The sequence below is a fragment of the Malus domestica genome, chromosome 13 (assembly GCF_042453785.1).
Source record: "Malus domestica chromosome 13, GDT2T_hap1".
NCBI lineage: Eukaryota > Viridiplantae > Streptophyta > Magnoliopsida > Rosales > Rosaceae > Malus > Malus domestica.
Window position 1 is genome coordinate 24495009 of NC_091673.1, and position 16029 is coordinate 24511037.

Consider the following 16029-nt stretch of genomic DNA (forward strand, 5'->3'; position numbering starts at 1 on the left):
CCAGATGAATCGCGTTGATAGGAGCTTCCGGGAAAGGATTGGTATCCACCATCATACTAGCTTGTGGCTTGTCAAGTAACAACTTTCCCTTCACTATAAGGTCTTGTACCCAATCTCTGAATTGGACACAATTGGTTATAGAATGGTTGAAGGTATAGTGTAACTTGCAATACTTCTTTCCCCTCAGCTCTTCTGGTTTGGGCATCTTTTTCGTACTGTCGGGCCCGATCACCCTTGCCCGCACCAGTTCTTCATAAATCTCAGGTGCTTTTGCCAGATCGAACGAATAGCTCTAGTATTTGGGAGGCTTCATCGGGACAAAGCCTCAATCATTCATCACAATCTTCTGGTCCTTGATGGGCTGAACTAATCTTTTTACCGTCAATGGTTTGAAATGTGTAATCATCTCAGCAGCACACACCTCGATTTCCTCTCTATCATGATCGTCCTCCTGCTCTGGCCCAATTTCTCCTACCTCCACATGATGAATTGTAGCTTTGTTTTTGTAGAAGGGAAGAGTTTTGGACGTATGCTTCACTTGTTGTTCTTCTAGCAATAGCTTCACATATCTTGTGGCAGCAATGACTAATTCCTGTAGCTCATTAAATTGTGTATCATAAAATCTTTTCCTCAAAGGTAATTTCAGAGCCCTTTGAGTAATTGATATGAGCTGAGCTTGGTTAACAGGGAATTGGCACCTCATCCTTGTCTTCCTGAACCTCATCATGAAGTCTTCTGTGGACTCATGCTCGTATTGTTTGACTTCAACCAGATCATTAATAGTCATTTCTGGTTCTATTCTGTAAAATTGTTCATCGAAAGCCATCTCAATTTGCCCCCAGTTGGCAATAGAGTTAAGGGGTAATAGAGAATACCACTGGGATGCAAGCCCTGCCAACGAATTTCCAAACAACCTTAACTTGTAGTTCGAGTTGTTTTCATATGCCACACAATGATTAGAGAACTTGAAAATGTGATCTCTGGAGGACACACTACTGTCTTCACCCGTGAATGTTGAGAATGCGGGCATCTTGAAGTTGAGAGGAAATGGATTCTGTTCATCAATGTATTCAGGATAAGGCTTTTGATAAGTAATCCTGAATACTGGGCGAGCTCGTGGTTGAGCATTTTGAACCACTGCCCTCCTCAATTTGGCCAATTCATCCCTTAGTTGTTGAGTAGCTATATTATTCTGGAAGAGAAGGGCGAACTCGTCCTTCGGGCTTCGATCATTGCCTATGAATGCTTCTTTCTTTGATTCAGGCTTCCTCCAGTTGGTTCCCCCTCCCTTATGAGCCAATGGGGGTGGCCTATAAGGAAGAGGTTTGTCTGGGACTGCGGAGCTTTCTTTTTGGCTGGACTCTCCCGTTGTTATGGGCATCCCATAGTTTGTCCTTTCCTGCTCGCTTTGCTTCCTGTTATTAAATGTTAACAACGGGAAGCTAGGAAACTCTTTCCCTATGACCGGCTCTATCACGGGTTGACTTTCTTCAGGAACTGCTTTCTTCTTTCCCCTATCCGCTTCTTCTTCTAATAGTGGAAATAGGGGAATGACTGGCTCACTTCTGATAGTAACCTGGTTCATCCCACTCCCTTGAGCGCCTTTTGGAGTGGAAAACTCCAGATCCAGCCTTCTCTGTAAATTTCTTGTTAAGGTACACAATCTACTAACTTCCCCCTTGGTCTCCAAAGAGATTTTTTCCATACTTCTCAGTACTTGTATCATAGTAGCCTGTAATTCCTCATTCGTTCTTTTTCCTTCCGACTTCCCGGATAAAGATGGGCTTTCTAGGACCACCTGTCCTAATGGGGAAGAAGGATTTCCTGATTGCTCTGTCATTATTAGCAAATGTTGAGAAGAACCATTCTTCGTACTCTTTTTGCAAATCTTATGGCCTTTTTTCTTTTCTTGGACATACAAGATCCACACAAATGCAGTCCCACCGGGCGTGCCAAAACTATGTTCGTGACGGGAATTTCCGTGGGGAATGCTTCCTGGTCGACGAGCACACAGCTCTCCGAGAGGTTGGCGCCGGTTGATGCTTTCTGTCGGACTTCTGCTTTACTGGCGGGCTTATCGGGCAAAGCCTGTCGGGCAAGGCTTGTCGCGCAAGGCTGAAAGAGAAGGACAAAGTTAACTTTGAAAGGTGCCTTTGTGAAGCCTTAGGTGTAGGCCTTGAGGCTCACGATCAAGATTAACTTTGAATTGCTCAGGCGTGCCACTACCATCTTCAGCATGGTAGCTGTAGAACGGATGTTTAAGTTTTAATTATATATATATTCGAGAGACTATGTTAGTTATTAACAGGTGCCTTTGTGGGGCCTTAGGTGTAGGCCTTGAGGCTTCCCATAAATAACTAACTTAGTACTCAAACATATAAGGTTCCTTTTGTGGGTTATATGGATCTTATAACCATCATACTTCTGATTACTTGAGCTCAAAGAGCAGAATGAATCCAAATAGGTGCCTTTGTGGGGCCTTGAATAGGCCTTGAGGCTTCCCATCAGAATTCATCCCGTGCTGGAACGTTCTTGCCCGAGAAATAGGATGAATCCAAATAGGTGCCTTTGTGGGGCCTTGAATAGGCCTTGAGGCTTTCCATCAGAATTTATCTCGGCTTCCCATCAGAATTTATCTCGTACTCGAACGTTCTTGCCCGAGAAATAGGATGAATCCAAATAGGTGCCTTTGTGGGGCCTTGAATAGGCCTTGAGGCTTACCATTAGAATTCATCCCGTACTCGAACGTTATATGGTCATCATACTATAATAGAAATAAAACTAAGTGGCAGGTCGATTGCGCCCCAAGTAACTTCGAACTTCTTGTTTATCAAAGCTTGTCGTGGATGGGTTAAGTCCACATCAGGTTCTTTTTTATGCGTTGAGGCCAAAGACTTTTTAGGGTGATCAAATCTTATATGCCCGAGGGCTTAGAACTTAGATCTGGCTTGAACTGTGAAGACATATTCAAATCGGATTCAAGTGCTGAGAGAGTCTTTTAACTTGGATACAACTTGAAATAACTTGGATACAACTTGAAGTATACAACATATTGCTAGGCTAATGAATGAAAAGACAAAGACAAAGAAGGTCGGGCAAGGCTGATCGTCTTGCAACTTCCTATGTGGGTTAACAGAAGGTTTGAAGGCTTAGAAAAGGGGTTGGGAAATGAGTTTGCAGAAAGAAAATCGATACTACAGCAGGCGTTGAACAGGGTAGCAGAGCTATTACAAAGAGTTTGTCCCGAAAAGGATGAAGGCTTGGGCTGACTACAGCTTCGTTTTGAAGGCAAATCTGTCTTTGAGCAGAGTTTGTGCTTCTGTTTGTTTGTTTGAGTGTTTTTTATTCTGACTTCTCTTTCTCCTTTTATAGCCACCTTGGCTTAGCCTCCTGTAGCAATAATCTTGCCCGAATGCAGTTTGAAGGATAATGACTCATCATCTATTTACTTGTACTGCCATCATAAAGTCTTTTGGGCTGATTAGCTGGCTGGTCTATACCACTTGGCCCTTGGGTAGGTGAGCAAGTGGTGCAAATGATTTGCACCTAGTCGGGAAAGGTCCTTTCTGCTTTCTAAGTCTGGGCTGAGCTTCGGGCTTTTCCTTCTCTTTTTGGGCCAACTCCCTTCTAAGCCCAAAGTTTAAGTTTCAACCCAAACAAAAACATTTTACTCAAATAGCGATTAAATTTTAAAAATTTAAAATTAAAGAGAACTAAATGCATATATTTAGAAAGAAAAAAAATGGAATGTTTCCATATGTAAATCTCACCCTCAACAGTTTTAGAACGCAGTTATCCCACAGCAAACAGAAGGTGGAAAATGTTGTCCCAGCACAAACACAACCTGCAAAACAAACAAACCAACACACACAAAAAAAAAACCAAATGATCAACGATAAAATTTAGAAACCCCACCACACAAAATCGAAAGAATAACATAAAAATTACCAATAAAAGTTAGCAAAAACACACACGGTCTGACAATAAACGACTTAACACCAATTATGGCCTCAAACCCAAACAAAATCCCAAATTAGTTTAAAAAAAATAGTGAAAATGAACTGAACCCATTCCTCTATCATATTCCTTTCATCTGTTTCCTATCCCTAATCCCAAATCTCTCTTCCATTCTTTCTCTGCCCTTTTTCCCTCACCCTCAATCCCATTTTCTTCCAATTCTATAATAAAAACCACATGCATAAACACGCTAGAAATTTGCCAGAACCCACAATATAGCGTAACTAAAAATCTCACTGATTGGTACACCCAATCGGTTCAAGAGCTGAAAATAGAAATAATTGAAAACAGTGCAAGGAAATTTTAAAAGGAAAGGGAGAAAGGTTGAGAATAAGGGAAGAAAGGTCTTTTCATTCATTCATCGTTCCCACCATGGGTCAGATAGCTACATATTTATATCCAATCAAAAGGGGAAACACTAGCTCAATGGTAAACACCATTAATGTTGTGTTGTTCCAAGAGACTGAGGGCTTGGGCCTGATACAAGGCAGGGCAAACATTTACATAAGAAGCATAGGCTGAGAGAGAAGTGTTAGGCTCAATGGGCGTATTCTAACAACTCCCCCTTGAAACGAGACATGTCCTTAGGTCTTGAAGTCAGGATAATGAGCAAGAATGTCATATGCTACTTCCCAAGTAGAGTCCTCGGTTGGGAGTGCTGCCCATTTGATTAACCACATAGTTACTGCAACATTTTTCCTTTTGAACAGTTCTCTATCCAAGATGGCTTATGGTTACCAATGGAAAGCAACTGTAGAGTCTACTAAGGGCAGAGGTAGGGAGTAGTAAACATTGTGTCGCCCTTCTTTTTCTTGAGCAATGAAACATGGAATACTGGGTGGATTTTGGAATCTGGTGGCAGCTCCAGGCGATATGCCACTGTGCCAATACGCTCCTGTACTTGGAATGGACCATAATATTTTGGCACAAGTTTGTTAAATGGTCGAGCAACCACCGAGTGTTGACGATAAGGCTAGAGCCTGAGGTATACCCAATTGCCCACATCAAGTGTTCGCTCTGTTTGCCTTTTATCATATACCGGTTTCATGCGATTATGGGCCAGTTGCAAATTAGCGCGCAGCAGGCGGAGAAGTTTGTCTCGGTCCCTTAATGCCTGATCAATCGAGTGCACGATAGTGGTGCCTGGTAGGTAAGATTGGACTGAAGGTGGATGAACCCCGTACACTGCTTGGAAAGGTAACATGCGAATGGCTGAGTGGAACATGGTGTTGTACCACCATTCTGCCCAGAGAAAAAGTGTAGCCCAGTGGTGCGGTTTATCAGCTGTAAAGCAGCGAAGAAAATGTTCCAAGGTTCGATTAAGTACCTCGGATAAGCCGTCAAATTGAGGGTGGTAGGTAGTGCTGTGGCAAAGTTTAGTGCCCTAGAGTTTAAAAAACTCTTGCCAAAAATGACTAAGGAATGTTGGGTCGCGATCCGAGATAATTGATTTGGGCATGCCATAGAGATGAAAGATTTCCTTGATGAAAATGGTAGCAATAGAGGCAGTTGTATATGGGTGTTTGAGCGGGATGAAATGGCCATATTTTGTAAGGCGGTCCACCACAACCAAAATGACTGTATGACCATTGGAAGAGGGTAAACCTTCAATGAAATTGACTGCAATATCCTGCCAAATGCCCTCAGGGATGGGGATGGGCTGTAGTAAACCCAGCGGGTGGATATTCTCACTGTTTTGTTATTGGCATTCGATGCAAGTGGCGACAAGGTTCTTGACATCCTTCTGAATGCTTGGCCAAAGGAAGCTACGAGAAATACGATGATAAGTTCTGAGGAACTCGGAATGGCCACCCTCGAAGGACAAGTGAAATTTTTCCAATATCTTGGGATGCCACTGGATGAGAGAGGAACGAAGATCCGTTGCTTGTAATAAAGGAGACCATTAACGAGAATGAAACCCCGAATGCTTGTGCTGGGTGCTTGAAGTAGTGAAGGCCATATTGTTTGAACTTGTGGATCAATAAAGTAAAAGTTTTGCAGTTTCAGTATGCAATCGAAAATCGGTGTCGACAAACCCATTAAAGGTAATAGCTCTTGTCGGCGGGAAAGTGCATCTGGAGCAACATTTTGAGTCCCGGGCTGATACTCGACTGTATAGTTGTGCCCAAAAAGTTTGACAAGCCAACGCTGCTGTTGAGGAGTAGTAATACGCTACTCCAGAAAGTATGTGACGGTTTTGTGATCAGTTACTATACGGAATTGTTGTCCAAGTAGATATGGCCTTCAATTTTGCACTGCGAATACGATGGCTAGCATTTCTTTGTCATAAGTGGGGAAATCCAGATTTTGGCCAAATAATGCTTTGCTGATGAAGGCAATTGGGTGACCATTCTGGCATAAAACCGTACCTATACCAGTTCCCAAGGCATTTGTTTCCACTACAAACTGCTTTGAGAAATTGGGGAGGGCAAGAACCGGTGTTGTGGCCAATGCGTGCTTGAGATTGGAGAATGCTGTGAGGGTGTCAACAGTCCATAAGAAGTTCCCTTGTTTTAACATGTTTGTCAAAGGCTTTGCTATCAGGCCGTAATTACAAACGAATTTTCGGTAATAGCTTGTTAAGACTAAGAAGCCCTGTAGACTCTTGAAGGACGTTGGTCGAGGCCATTCGGTTATTGCATGGATCTTGGAATTGTCTACTGCCACGCCATGTCCCGAGATAGAATGTCCCAAGTAATCAATTGTAGTTTGTCCAAAAAAGCATTTGCTAAGCTTAACCCATAGGCTGTTGGTGGACAAAGTTTGAAAAACAGTCTTAGCTTTCGGGAGTGGGGGTATCTATATGGGCGTACATTAATAAGAGTAGTGTTGGTAACAGGGGTATGGTATGGTCCATGAGGCATTGAGGTGGAAGTCATGTCGGGATGTTGAAAAGGTGTGGATATTTGGTTAACAAGGCAGTAATGGTTGGGTGGGTATTAGGTAGGAGGGAAAAGGTTAGGTTGGTGGATGGGGTGATGGAGACAAAGGGATGGGTGGTAGGAGGTGTGGGCTGGATCACGTGAGAAGTTTAGATAGTAGGTTGAACAATTACTAGGCCTTGTAGGGTATGGGTGTGACCCTGGATATTGAATAACATTATTTTGTTCCTGAAGTGCCAACCAATGAACCCAAGAAACTCTTACCATTGAGAACCCAAAATGAGATCATAGCCTATTATATCCAAAAGAATAAAAGAACCAGAAAGAGTGTAACCCTGCATTTGCACATCAACATTGTGACCACGCAAAGTAGATGAGACCTGTTTGTGAGTAGTTGTGGTGAAGTGAACTGGGGGAATTGATTCTAAGGGTAAATCCAGTTGACGTGCAACGTTGATGTGGAACAAGTTACAAGTAGCTCCTAAATCAATAAGGATTCTAATAGGCTTGGAATTGATGAATCATTGAAGACGCATTGGCTGACCCATGCTATAGCCGGGAATGGCAAAAAGCTCCAACATGTGACAAGTCGGGTCGGGAGGAAGCTTTTCCTCTGATTGACAATCATGGAATTCTGTGGAGTCCTCATCTGGGTTCGAAACATCCAGTAGTACAATCATTGGGGCCTTGCATTTATGACCTAGAGCATAGGGTTCAGAGCAATGGAAACACTCGCTTTTACGAATCTTTCTTGAACCTCATTGGCGGTTAACCGTTTGAATGGGCCGAGAGGGGCTATGAGAGCTTGGGGGAAGGAAGGATTGGTGTGGTGGTGGAGTTGGAAGGTCTAGGGAAGCTGGAAGGGATGCATTGGCGAGGAAATAGGGGATGAGAGGAACGTTTAGCTTGGTTTTTTGTCTAAAAAATTTTTGCTAATTTTTGAGATTGGTGTAGTGAGTCTGGTTCTAATGCTAGCACATTATGACGAATGTCCTCCTTTAAACCTCCCAAAAACACATACTTTAGTTGGTCCTCGGTCCAGTCAATTACCTGGCATGAAAGTTTGGTGAACTGGGCTATATACTCATCTACCGTGCCTATTTATTGGATATGGGTAAGTTGGGATTCGATATTGGCTCGATCTCCTCCCCCAAAACATTGGAGTAATAAGTCCACAAGAAGGCCCCAATCATCACAGCCATATCGTTAAAATCCCCTTATCTAAATAGAAATATTCGCCTCAAAATTACATGCTGCCACAAGGACCTACTGTTAAGGGAGGACTTCATAATAGTCAAGATACCATTCGGCCATAGCCAACCAATCGTAAGGATTTTCCCTGTTGAAGCAAGGGAGTTCCATTTGGATGGTTTTGAAGTTAGGGGGATGTGGTTGGTAGGTATGTGGTGTTAGAAGGGTGTGGGTAGTAGAAATAAGGGTGGTAGAATGGGTGATCTAGAAGGAGTGGGAAAGAGAAGAAGCTGGGGTGTAGGGTTGGGGTGATAAAAGGGAGGATGAGGCATGGTGGGTGTGAGAATGGATGGGCCGACTGGTAATAGTAGTAGGGGATGAGGTGGGCCGGGTTGAGTGACTGTAAGTGGGTAGTGGGGCTAGGGAGGGTGGTGGGCCTAAAAATGAGGGTGTGCCTAAGGTGGAGGGTGATGGGGGGGTTAGAAAGACCTAAACTCGAGTAAGAAGTTGTGGGTGGAGCAAAAGAGAGCTGAACAATGGTTGGGGATTTGGAGTAGCGTAACAGGGATGGATGGGGGTACTTGTGGAAGGGACGATGGTGGTAAGGGTAGGAGGAATGGCTGATTTGAGGAGGCAAAGCTCATCTAGCATCAAGGATTGGAAGGCTGCAAACAGGGATGTCATGGTGTTTTGGAAGGCCTGGTTGAAGTCGTTCAGGTGGTCGAGCGACTTTTGGAAGGAGGTTTGTTGGTTTTCCAAGGCCGAGATGGAATCGCAAACATCATCAACCTGGGTACGTAGGTGTTCATGGAGGACGTCCACTGTTGCTGCGACGATGTCGGGATCAGAACTTGGTGAATAGGTGTTTTTGCCCATTGGGTCGATGGGCACTGATACCAATTGGTACACCCAATCGGTTCAAGAGCTGAAAATAGCAATAATTGAAAACAGTGCAGGGAAATTTTAAAAGGAAAGGGAGAAAGGTTGAGAATAAGGGAAGAAAGGTATTTTCATTCATTCATCGTTCTCATCATGGGTTAGATAGCTACATATTTATATCCAGTCAAAAGGGGAAACCCTAGCTCAATGGTAAATGCTAGCAATGTTGTGTTGTTCCAAGAGATTGAGGGCTTGGGCCTGATACAAGGTAGGGCAAACATTTACATAAGAAGCATAGGCTGAGAGAGAAGTGTTAGGCCCAATGGACATATTCTAACACCGATTAAAAGTTTCATAAAAAAAAAACACTCTATCTCTCTGATCAAACAAAAACTCCAAAACCCATTCAATGGTTGATAACAACCCATAACATAATCTGATTTAAAATAGAACCCAGAAAAATTAAAAGTTTCTTACATGTAAAATTCAACAAAACATAATCCATACATTTATGCGAGATTGGAATAACTCACCGAAAAGCTATGCAGTTTGAGACTAAGCGAGACAAAGAAAGAAGATAGCAAGAGAGACCAAGCGACTGAAGAAGTGAGGAGCAATAGAAGCACGAAGAGAACACAGTGACGACAGACGCGAGCAAGACGAAGAGAGAAGATAGCAAGAGAGACCAAAAGGCTGGAAAAACAGAGAACTAAAAATATGGGCAAGCTGCTTGACCAAATGGAGTGAAAAACAACAGAAACATCAGGAAGACTGAAAGACGAAGACTGAAAGCGAAAGGTAGAATAGATCCAGAAGACTCCCTCTTTGATGATTCAAAGAAAAACCTATTGATTTTAACTCTTTTTTTTTCTTTCCACAAAAGCCAAAAAACGCAAGACAAAAATGAAATTTGTAGGAATCCAATCCTTTTGAACGACAAAAAACACACTGGCTAATTCACTTGGCAAAGAAAGATGGGAAAATTAGAAGTAGCGAAAGAGGAGGATTTGAGGCACAAAGAAAAGTAAAGGCAAGAGCAGGCAACAACGGCAAGACAACCAAAGAAACCCTAAAGAAGAACCAACAAAATTGAAGCAGGATACACGACGATGATAGATGCATGGCTTAGGAGGGCAATTATGTCATTTAACTGTGTAACAAAGAGAAAAAATGCCTGTTGGAACCAAACGGAGGGCCTTTTAGTCCGCGCACTATTTGTGAATAGTGCACGTTGGTTTGAGTTTTAGTATATAAATAATGTGAAGTATTTGAAGTATGTCTCTACATGTGCTCACCAGGGGTGGGTTCGGCACGGTTACCGTACCAATTACTGTACCAAACTTTTGGTTTGGCAAAATCTATTACCATTACCATACCAAACTTTCAATATAAGTTCGGTATTGCCAAATAGTTCGGCTGACATGATATGACAATGGTAATTAAAGGGCAAAACTTCTTTTTGTACCTTTATCTCATGCACTGTAGCCTAAATTCATCTATTATTCATCATTCACAATTCACACACACAATAATTCAAATGATGCATCAAGATTCATGATGAAAATTAAGCTTACAATCCAAATAGAAGTTACGAACCAAAGCAAATAGAAGTTAAAGTTTCAAACCAAATGAAAATTGGAACTAAACTTCAAAAAGAAATCCATTGATCAATTCTTCAAATTTGAGATATTGAAGCTTTTGGAGGAGGCATTGAACTTGTAGAAGATTGAGCTTGTGTCAAGCCTACATTACAAACAAAGAAAACATATTAGTAGCAAGAAGAATTAAAGTTGAAAACCATTTAATAATAAGTTTACTAAAAAAATTAAGCATATTTTACTTGTTTCCACTTCTTCCATTTCCTTGTAAAATTGAAGCATATCTTCCGTTGGTTCCTTGTAGAAGTTTACTTCATCCGCCCTAAGCCAACCACTAGTACACAGTAGTGCCTTTACCATTTTAAGAGTTAAGGATGCCCTAAAAGGGTTCACAACCCTCCTCCCTAGGCTAAATGCATTTTCACTAGCAACGGTAGAAGTGAGGATTGTGAAGATATCCTTGGTTATTTGTGAAAGAATTGGGAACTTTTTTGTGTTTGATTTCCATAAACTCAAGAGACCAAAGCCACCAACAACAATGCTAATATAAGGAGCAGCGAAGTACTTATCAACTTCATTGGATATCTCCAAAAGGCATTGCTCCCTCCTTTCTTGTATCAGCTCCTTCATCATTTCAATTATGTTCTCATGACCCCCACAAGCTTGAATTATGAACTCCTCATTTAGTTCCACATCTTCCAATGGAGCTCCAATGGTAGTAGAAGAACCCCTCTTATACTCATTATACAACTCAAGCAAGCTTTTTTTTAATCTCCTATACTCATTATACAAATCAAGCAAGCAATGGAATATTATAAATATTTGTGATGAGTTGATTTTATACTATATATTATTCCCTATTCTTGGTATATTTTGATTATTATTTTGGTGAGATTTTGATGCTTTACTATGTGTTTTTAATGTAGGACATGTGAACTTGTTTTGAGCATAAAGTAATCAAACAGTTGAATTTTTGAGTGATTCCAATTGGACCAGGTTCATGAGTCTGTCAAGAAGGTTGCATCAAAATTTCATAAATTTATCCCGAAGCATTTGTGAATTAATTTATGCCCAGTGCACAGTGCTGGCAGATTGGGCTGCAGAACTTATTTGCAATTTTTGGGCTGGAAGATGATGGATTTTGGAGTTGGGCTCCACTTGGAACTTGAAGAGGATGTCCTAATCTTTAATTTGAGTCATTTTAAGGCTATTTTGGAGCCTTGAAGGTCCAGAAACGTGGCTATTTCTGTGCTGGGCAGATTTCCTATTCTGAATAGGAATGTAATTCCTAGTTATCTTTTTATTATTTTATTGCCTAGTTTTTAGAAAACCTTTTCTATGAGGGTTTTAATTTGGAGTAGTATAAATAAGGCTTTTTATCCATTAGGGTTTTGGGGGGAGAGAACACGCACACTACTTTATAGAGTTTTGGAAGTTTATTTTCAAGGTGTTATCTTTCCATGTTCTTAATAATATTTTGTTTTAAGATTATTCGTAACTAGTTCTTTTGCTAGGGCGAAGCCATGAACCTTAGTATGAATATGTAATTTTATTAATTTGCTTACGAATGGATGCATGTTTGCTTTGAATTATTAATCACCGCGATTAAACTATCTAATTGTCTTAGTGAATCGCGACCATTAGGGTTTTTGGACAAGTAATTTAATGCAATTTCTGTTGGAACATCACCCTAAAATTGAGGAGGGCTTCTTGTGATTAGTAATTGTAAGTTCACTTAAGGCGAACATCACACTCTTAAGGTTTGATGGTTTTTCAAAGGGTTTTCACAAAGCTTAATGAGTCTTGCATGTTTATATATGATTTGAACATCACAGACGAGTTGCATGTTAGATATACGATTTCGCTTGAACATCACAAGGAAAATATGCATTAGGAAAACCAAACCTTCAAAGCATGTATGTAGAAATTCATAAGTAGTTGGTAAAATTGCATAGGATTGTTAAGGGGATGGCGGAACCCTAGGCTTTTACAAATTGATTTTCTTTAAATTGTTCTCTAGTTAATTTCTTTAATTGTTTTATTTTAAAATTCGTTTTTATTATTTTAAAATTCAAAATCAACCTTTTTCAATCTTTGTTTTCAAATAATTAATTAAAATTTGGTATTTACATAAATTATTCATTCAATTCTTGTGGAAAGCGACCTTGATTGAGCTACTATACTATGACAACCTTATACACTTGCAAGTATTTTTAAGTGTTTTTATCCCTACTTTTGTAGGTGGTAAAAATCCTATCAATGTGTTAATATAATTATATATTATATTATATTTTCGGTATAGTACAGTAATACCGTGGGAATGGTATCCATTACCAATATCGTACCACGAAATTTCAGTATTGTACAATACTGTACCATTACCGGTTAGCACAAAAAATTTGGCACGAAATCAATATGGCACAGTCGGCACAACAATTTGGCAAAAAAATCCACCACTAGCGCTCACCAACTTGTCTACGTGCAAAGACTATAGATTTCGCTATAGAATTTGGGTTTTGAAAATTTGATAAGGTTACTGTGCGTTTCGAAATTCAGTATGTTGATAATATCATTTTGGCTTTATGTAAGATATAGGTTTCTTTTTTCCTTGTTTTCTTTTTGTTCTCCTCTCATTTGGTGAAGTTTGATACACCAATATATATTGCCCATATATGGAAGATCAAACTTATCCATGAAGAGCAGGTATTTTATTCTAGAATGGCTGAACAATTTCTCTGTGCAAATTTATGAAATCTACCATTAGGTTCAGTGACATTCAAACACATCTATCTCATGACTGCGTGAAAGGTTTGATATAATATGCCATTTCTTTGTCATTTCAATGTAGTCATAAGCTCGGTTTAATAAAAAGTTGACGAAAATCGACGAACTCTTGCACAATTTCACCTTTGTACCACATAAGTTCTTGAGGTTGAAAATATCCAAGAAATGCACGTTTGTAGATTGATAAATTTGCGTATTCTTACATTTATTTGAAATTAGAATTTTTTTCGTTTTTGCTGCATGTTGGTGCTTTTTTGTTTTTCAATCAGTATTGAGTTTTAGGTTTTCGTTGCTTTGGCTGCAAGTAGATGCAGTTTTACTTCCTGTGAGTTTTTGTTGAGGATTGAATGGGTTGTTTAATTATTTACGTATCTGTCAAGTTTGCTTACCAATAATTAGAACAAGGATATGTCAATTTTGCTTTTCAATTGTAGAATGTAGTCGGAGTGGATAGATTCTTGCAGAATGTTTGGTTTCATGAACTACACTGATTCATAAGTTATGAATTATAACTGTTGGATCATTACTGTAAAGGACCAGTATTAATTGATAGATACCGAATAGGGGATGTTACCATTATATCGTGTTTGTTGGATTAGTATCCTCCGACACCCAAATTCTTTTGCTTTGCTTACTGGTCCAGTATGTCGTTATTTATATTCATACAAAGTTACATATATTTAGAACTTTATTTACAGTTTTACTATATAAGAGTATCTGTCCAGTATTTGTTTTGCAGGTTTTTTATTTATAGGTTTATTCTCAGTCCAGTATTTGTTTCCTACAAGTTTACTCTCTGTGAGTCTTTTGCTTTGCTTACTGGTTATTTGTCATATGTTCTTTCTATTTTTGCTTTGCTTGCCGGTCGTATTTGGTTATCTACATTCATATATTATTACATGTGTTTAGAACTTTATTTTCCAGTTGAATCTTTGTCGTATTCCAATTGATATACATATCATATATTCTTTCAATTTTTACAAATAACTAATTTTTTTTTTCGTACTGCTGATATACAAAAATACTTTTGCATTGCTTATAATGAATATCATTAATCTATAATATTGAATTTGATTAATGTGTTGACATATTACAGGTGCAATGAGTTTGCATTGACGTGAAATTATTTGGCTTTGGAAATTTTGTGCTGCCCAACAATTATACTATGCAAACGAATAGGTAACCTCTTTATTTTAACATTTATTTTTTCCAAAACCTAAAAAATTAAAAAAAAAAAAAACTTACGAAATGATTTAATAATTTAGTTGTTGGTTTGATTCATCGGTATTTATTTTCCTGTTGAATCTTTGCATACATATAACATTTACAGGTGTTTAGAGCTTTGTATGAATGTTTGTCTGTCTGTCTGTCTATATATATATAATGTATTTATGTATATATACAGGTGGATATTGTATAACTATTGTTTGATCGAATTGGAATTGTGATTTTGCATTTGAATTCCAAATCTCAATTGATTTAATCACTGAAACAATTAAGGGGTAATTTCTTTCTAAGTACTCATTGTTGTCTTGCTTATCAAACCTACAAACTAGCGGTGAAATAATATATTTTGGTGTCTTACCTCTCAAAAACTTGTAGTTACATATAATACATAAGTTTAGTATGACCTGATTATTTAATGTGATCTAGGTAAGACCCCTTCACAGGGCTTCAATGACAAGAAAAATATAATTGACTAAGAGTAGAAATGCAGGAGTGTCATGTCTCAAAATTTACAACCCTTCTGCAAAACCTTACATGCATTCTAACTTAAATTATATCGGGTTTTTATCATAAATGGTCCTTGAAATTAACCCACTCCATCAAGATGGCCCCTGAAATTGAAAATCGATCAATGTAGTCCCTGAAAATGGATCGCAAATCAATTTGGTCATTCCGTCACAATTCCATCAAAAGTTCAGTTATGTGCTGATGTGGCACATAACTGGGTCCCACAAATTTAATAAAATATTATGATTAAAAGTATTTAAATATAAAAAACTATTTTTAATTTTTATAATTAAAAAAAGAAGAAGATGACTATTCATCGTCTTCTTCCCTTCCGTCCCACCCGAGCCTACTTCAATCGAGTCTCCTTTGGACGACCAATCCGTTTCCAACACGACCATGTTGATGTCAACGTCGACAATCTAGGCGTGGAAGAGGTTGAAGCAACGGAGGTCATTGCCGGTGTCGAAGACTCCAGGGTTTTTGCAGAATAGGCCATAGTCCAACGGGAAGACAAATAGGAAATTTGCAAGGCGTTGAGGGCAATGAGGGAGCAGACTTGATGGAGGACTCAAGCTTGAAGTGGACGAGGGCGGCGTGGATGTTATTCATGGGGAGATGAGGAACTTGGTGGTATGTGGGTGTCGATGAAGACCACGTTGCCGACGCCGATGGTTTCGATCTGGAGGTTGGGGACTGGAGTGGTAGTCATTTTTTTTCCTTTTTGATTTTTGAGTTTTAAATTAAAAAATAAAAATAAAACTTGTTTTTTTATTATTTAAATGTTTTTAACTTAAATGACAATATTTAATTAAACTTGTGGGATTCGGTTATGTGCCACATCAGCACATAACATAATTTTTTTATGGAATTGTGACGGAATGACCACATTGATTTATGACATCCACTTTCAGGGGCTACTGTTTGGGTTAAAACTGGAACTTTGG

At 39.4% G+C, this 16029-nt stretch overlaps 1 protein-coding gene across 1 annotated transcript; it reads right to left on the minus strand.

Moving 5' to 3' along the window:
* Window positions 1-4780: 4780 nt before the first annotated feature.
* On the minus strand, window positions 4781-6537 carry LOC139190887 (uncharacterized). The gene is made up of 3 exons (XM_070811380.1): window positions 6387-6537; window positions 5009-5301; window positions 4781-4912 (listed from the first exon to the last, which is right to left on the minus strand). The coding sequence occupies exons 1-3, from the start codon at window positions 6535-6537 to the stop codon at window positions 4781-4783; spliced, it is 576 nt and encodes a 191-aa protein (XP_070667481.1).
* Window positions 6538-16029: the final 9492 nt, after the last annotated feature.

What these genes read in the sequence shown, in the direction of transcription:
- LOC139190887 (XM_070811380.1), bottom strand. Translation starts at nt 6,537, where the DNA reads ATGTTAAAACAAGGGAACTTCTTATGGACTGTTGACACCCTCACAGCA. An exon ending in TGCCTTGGGAACTGGTATAG is followed by an intron (nt 5,302 to 6,386) that starts GTACGGTTTTAT and finishes GCTGCTTTACAG; the next exon opens with CTGATAAACCGCACCACTGG. An exon ending in CACTTGATGTGGGCAATTGG is followed by an intron (nt 4,913 to 5,008) that starts GTATACCTCAGG and finishes TTCCAAGTACAG; the next exon opens with GAGCGTATTGGCACAGTGGC.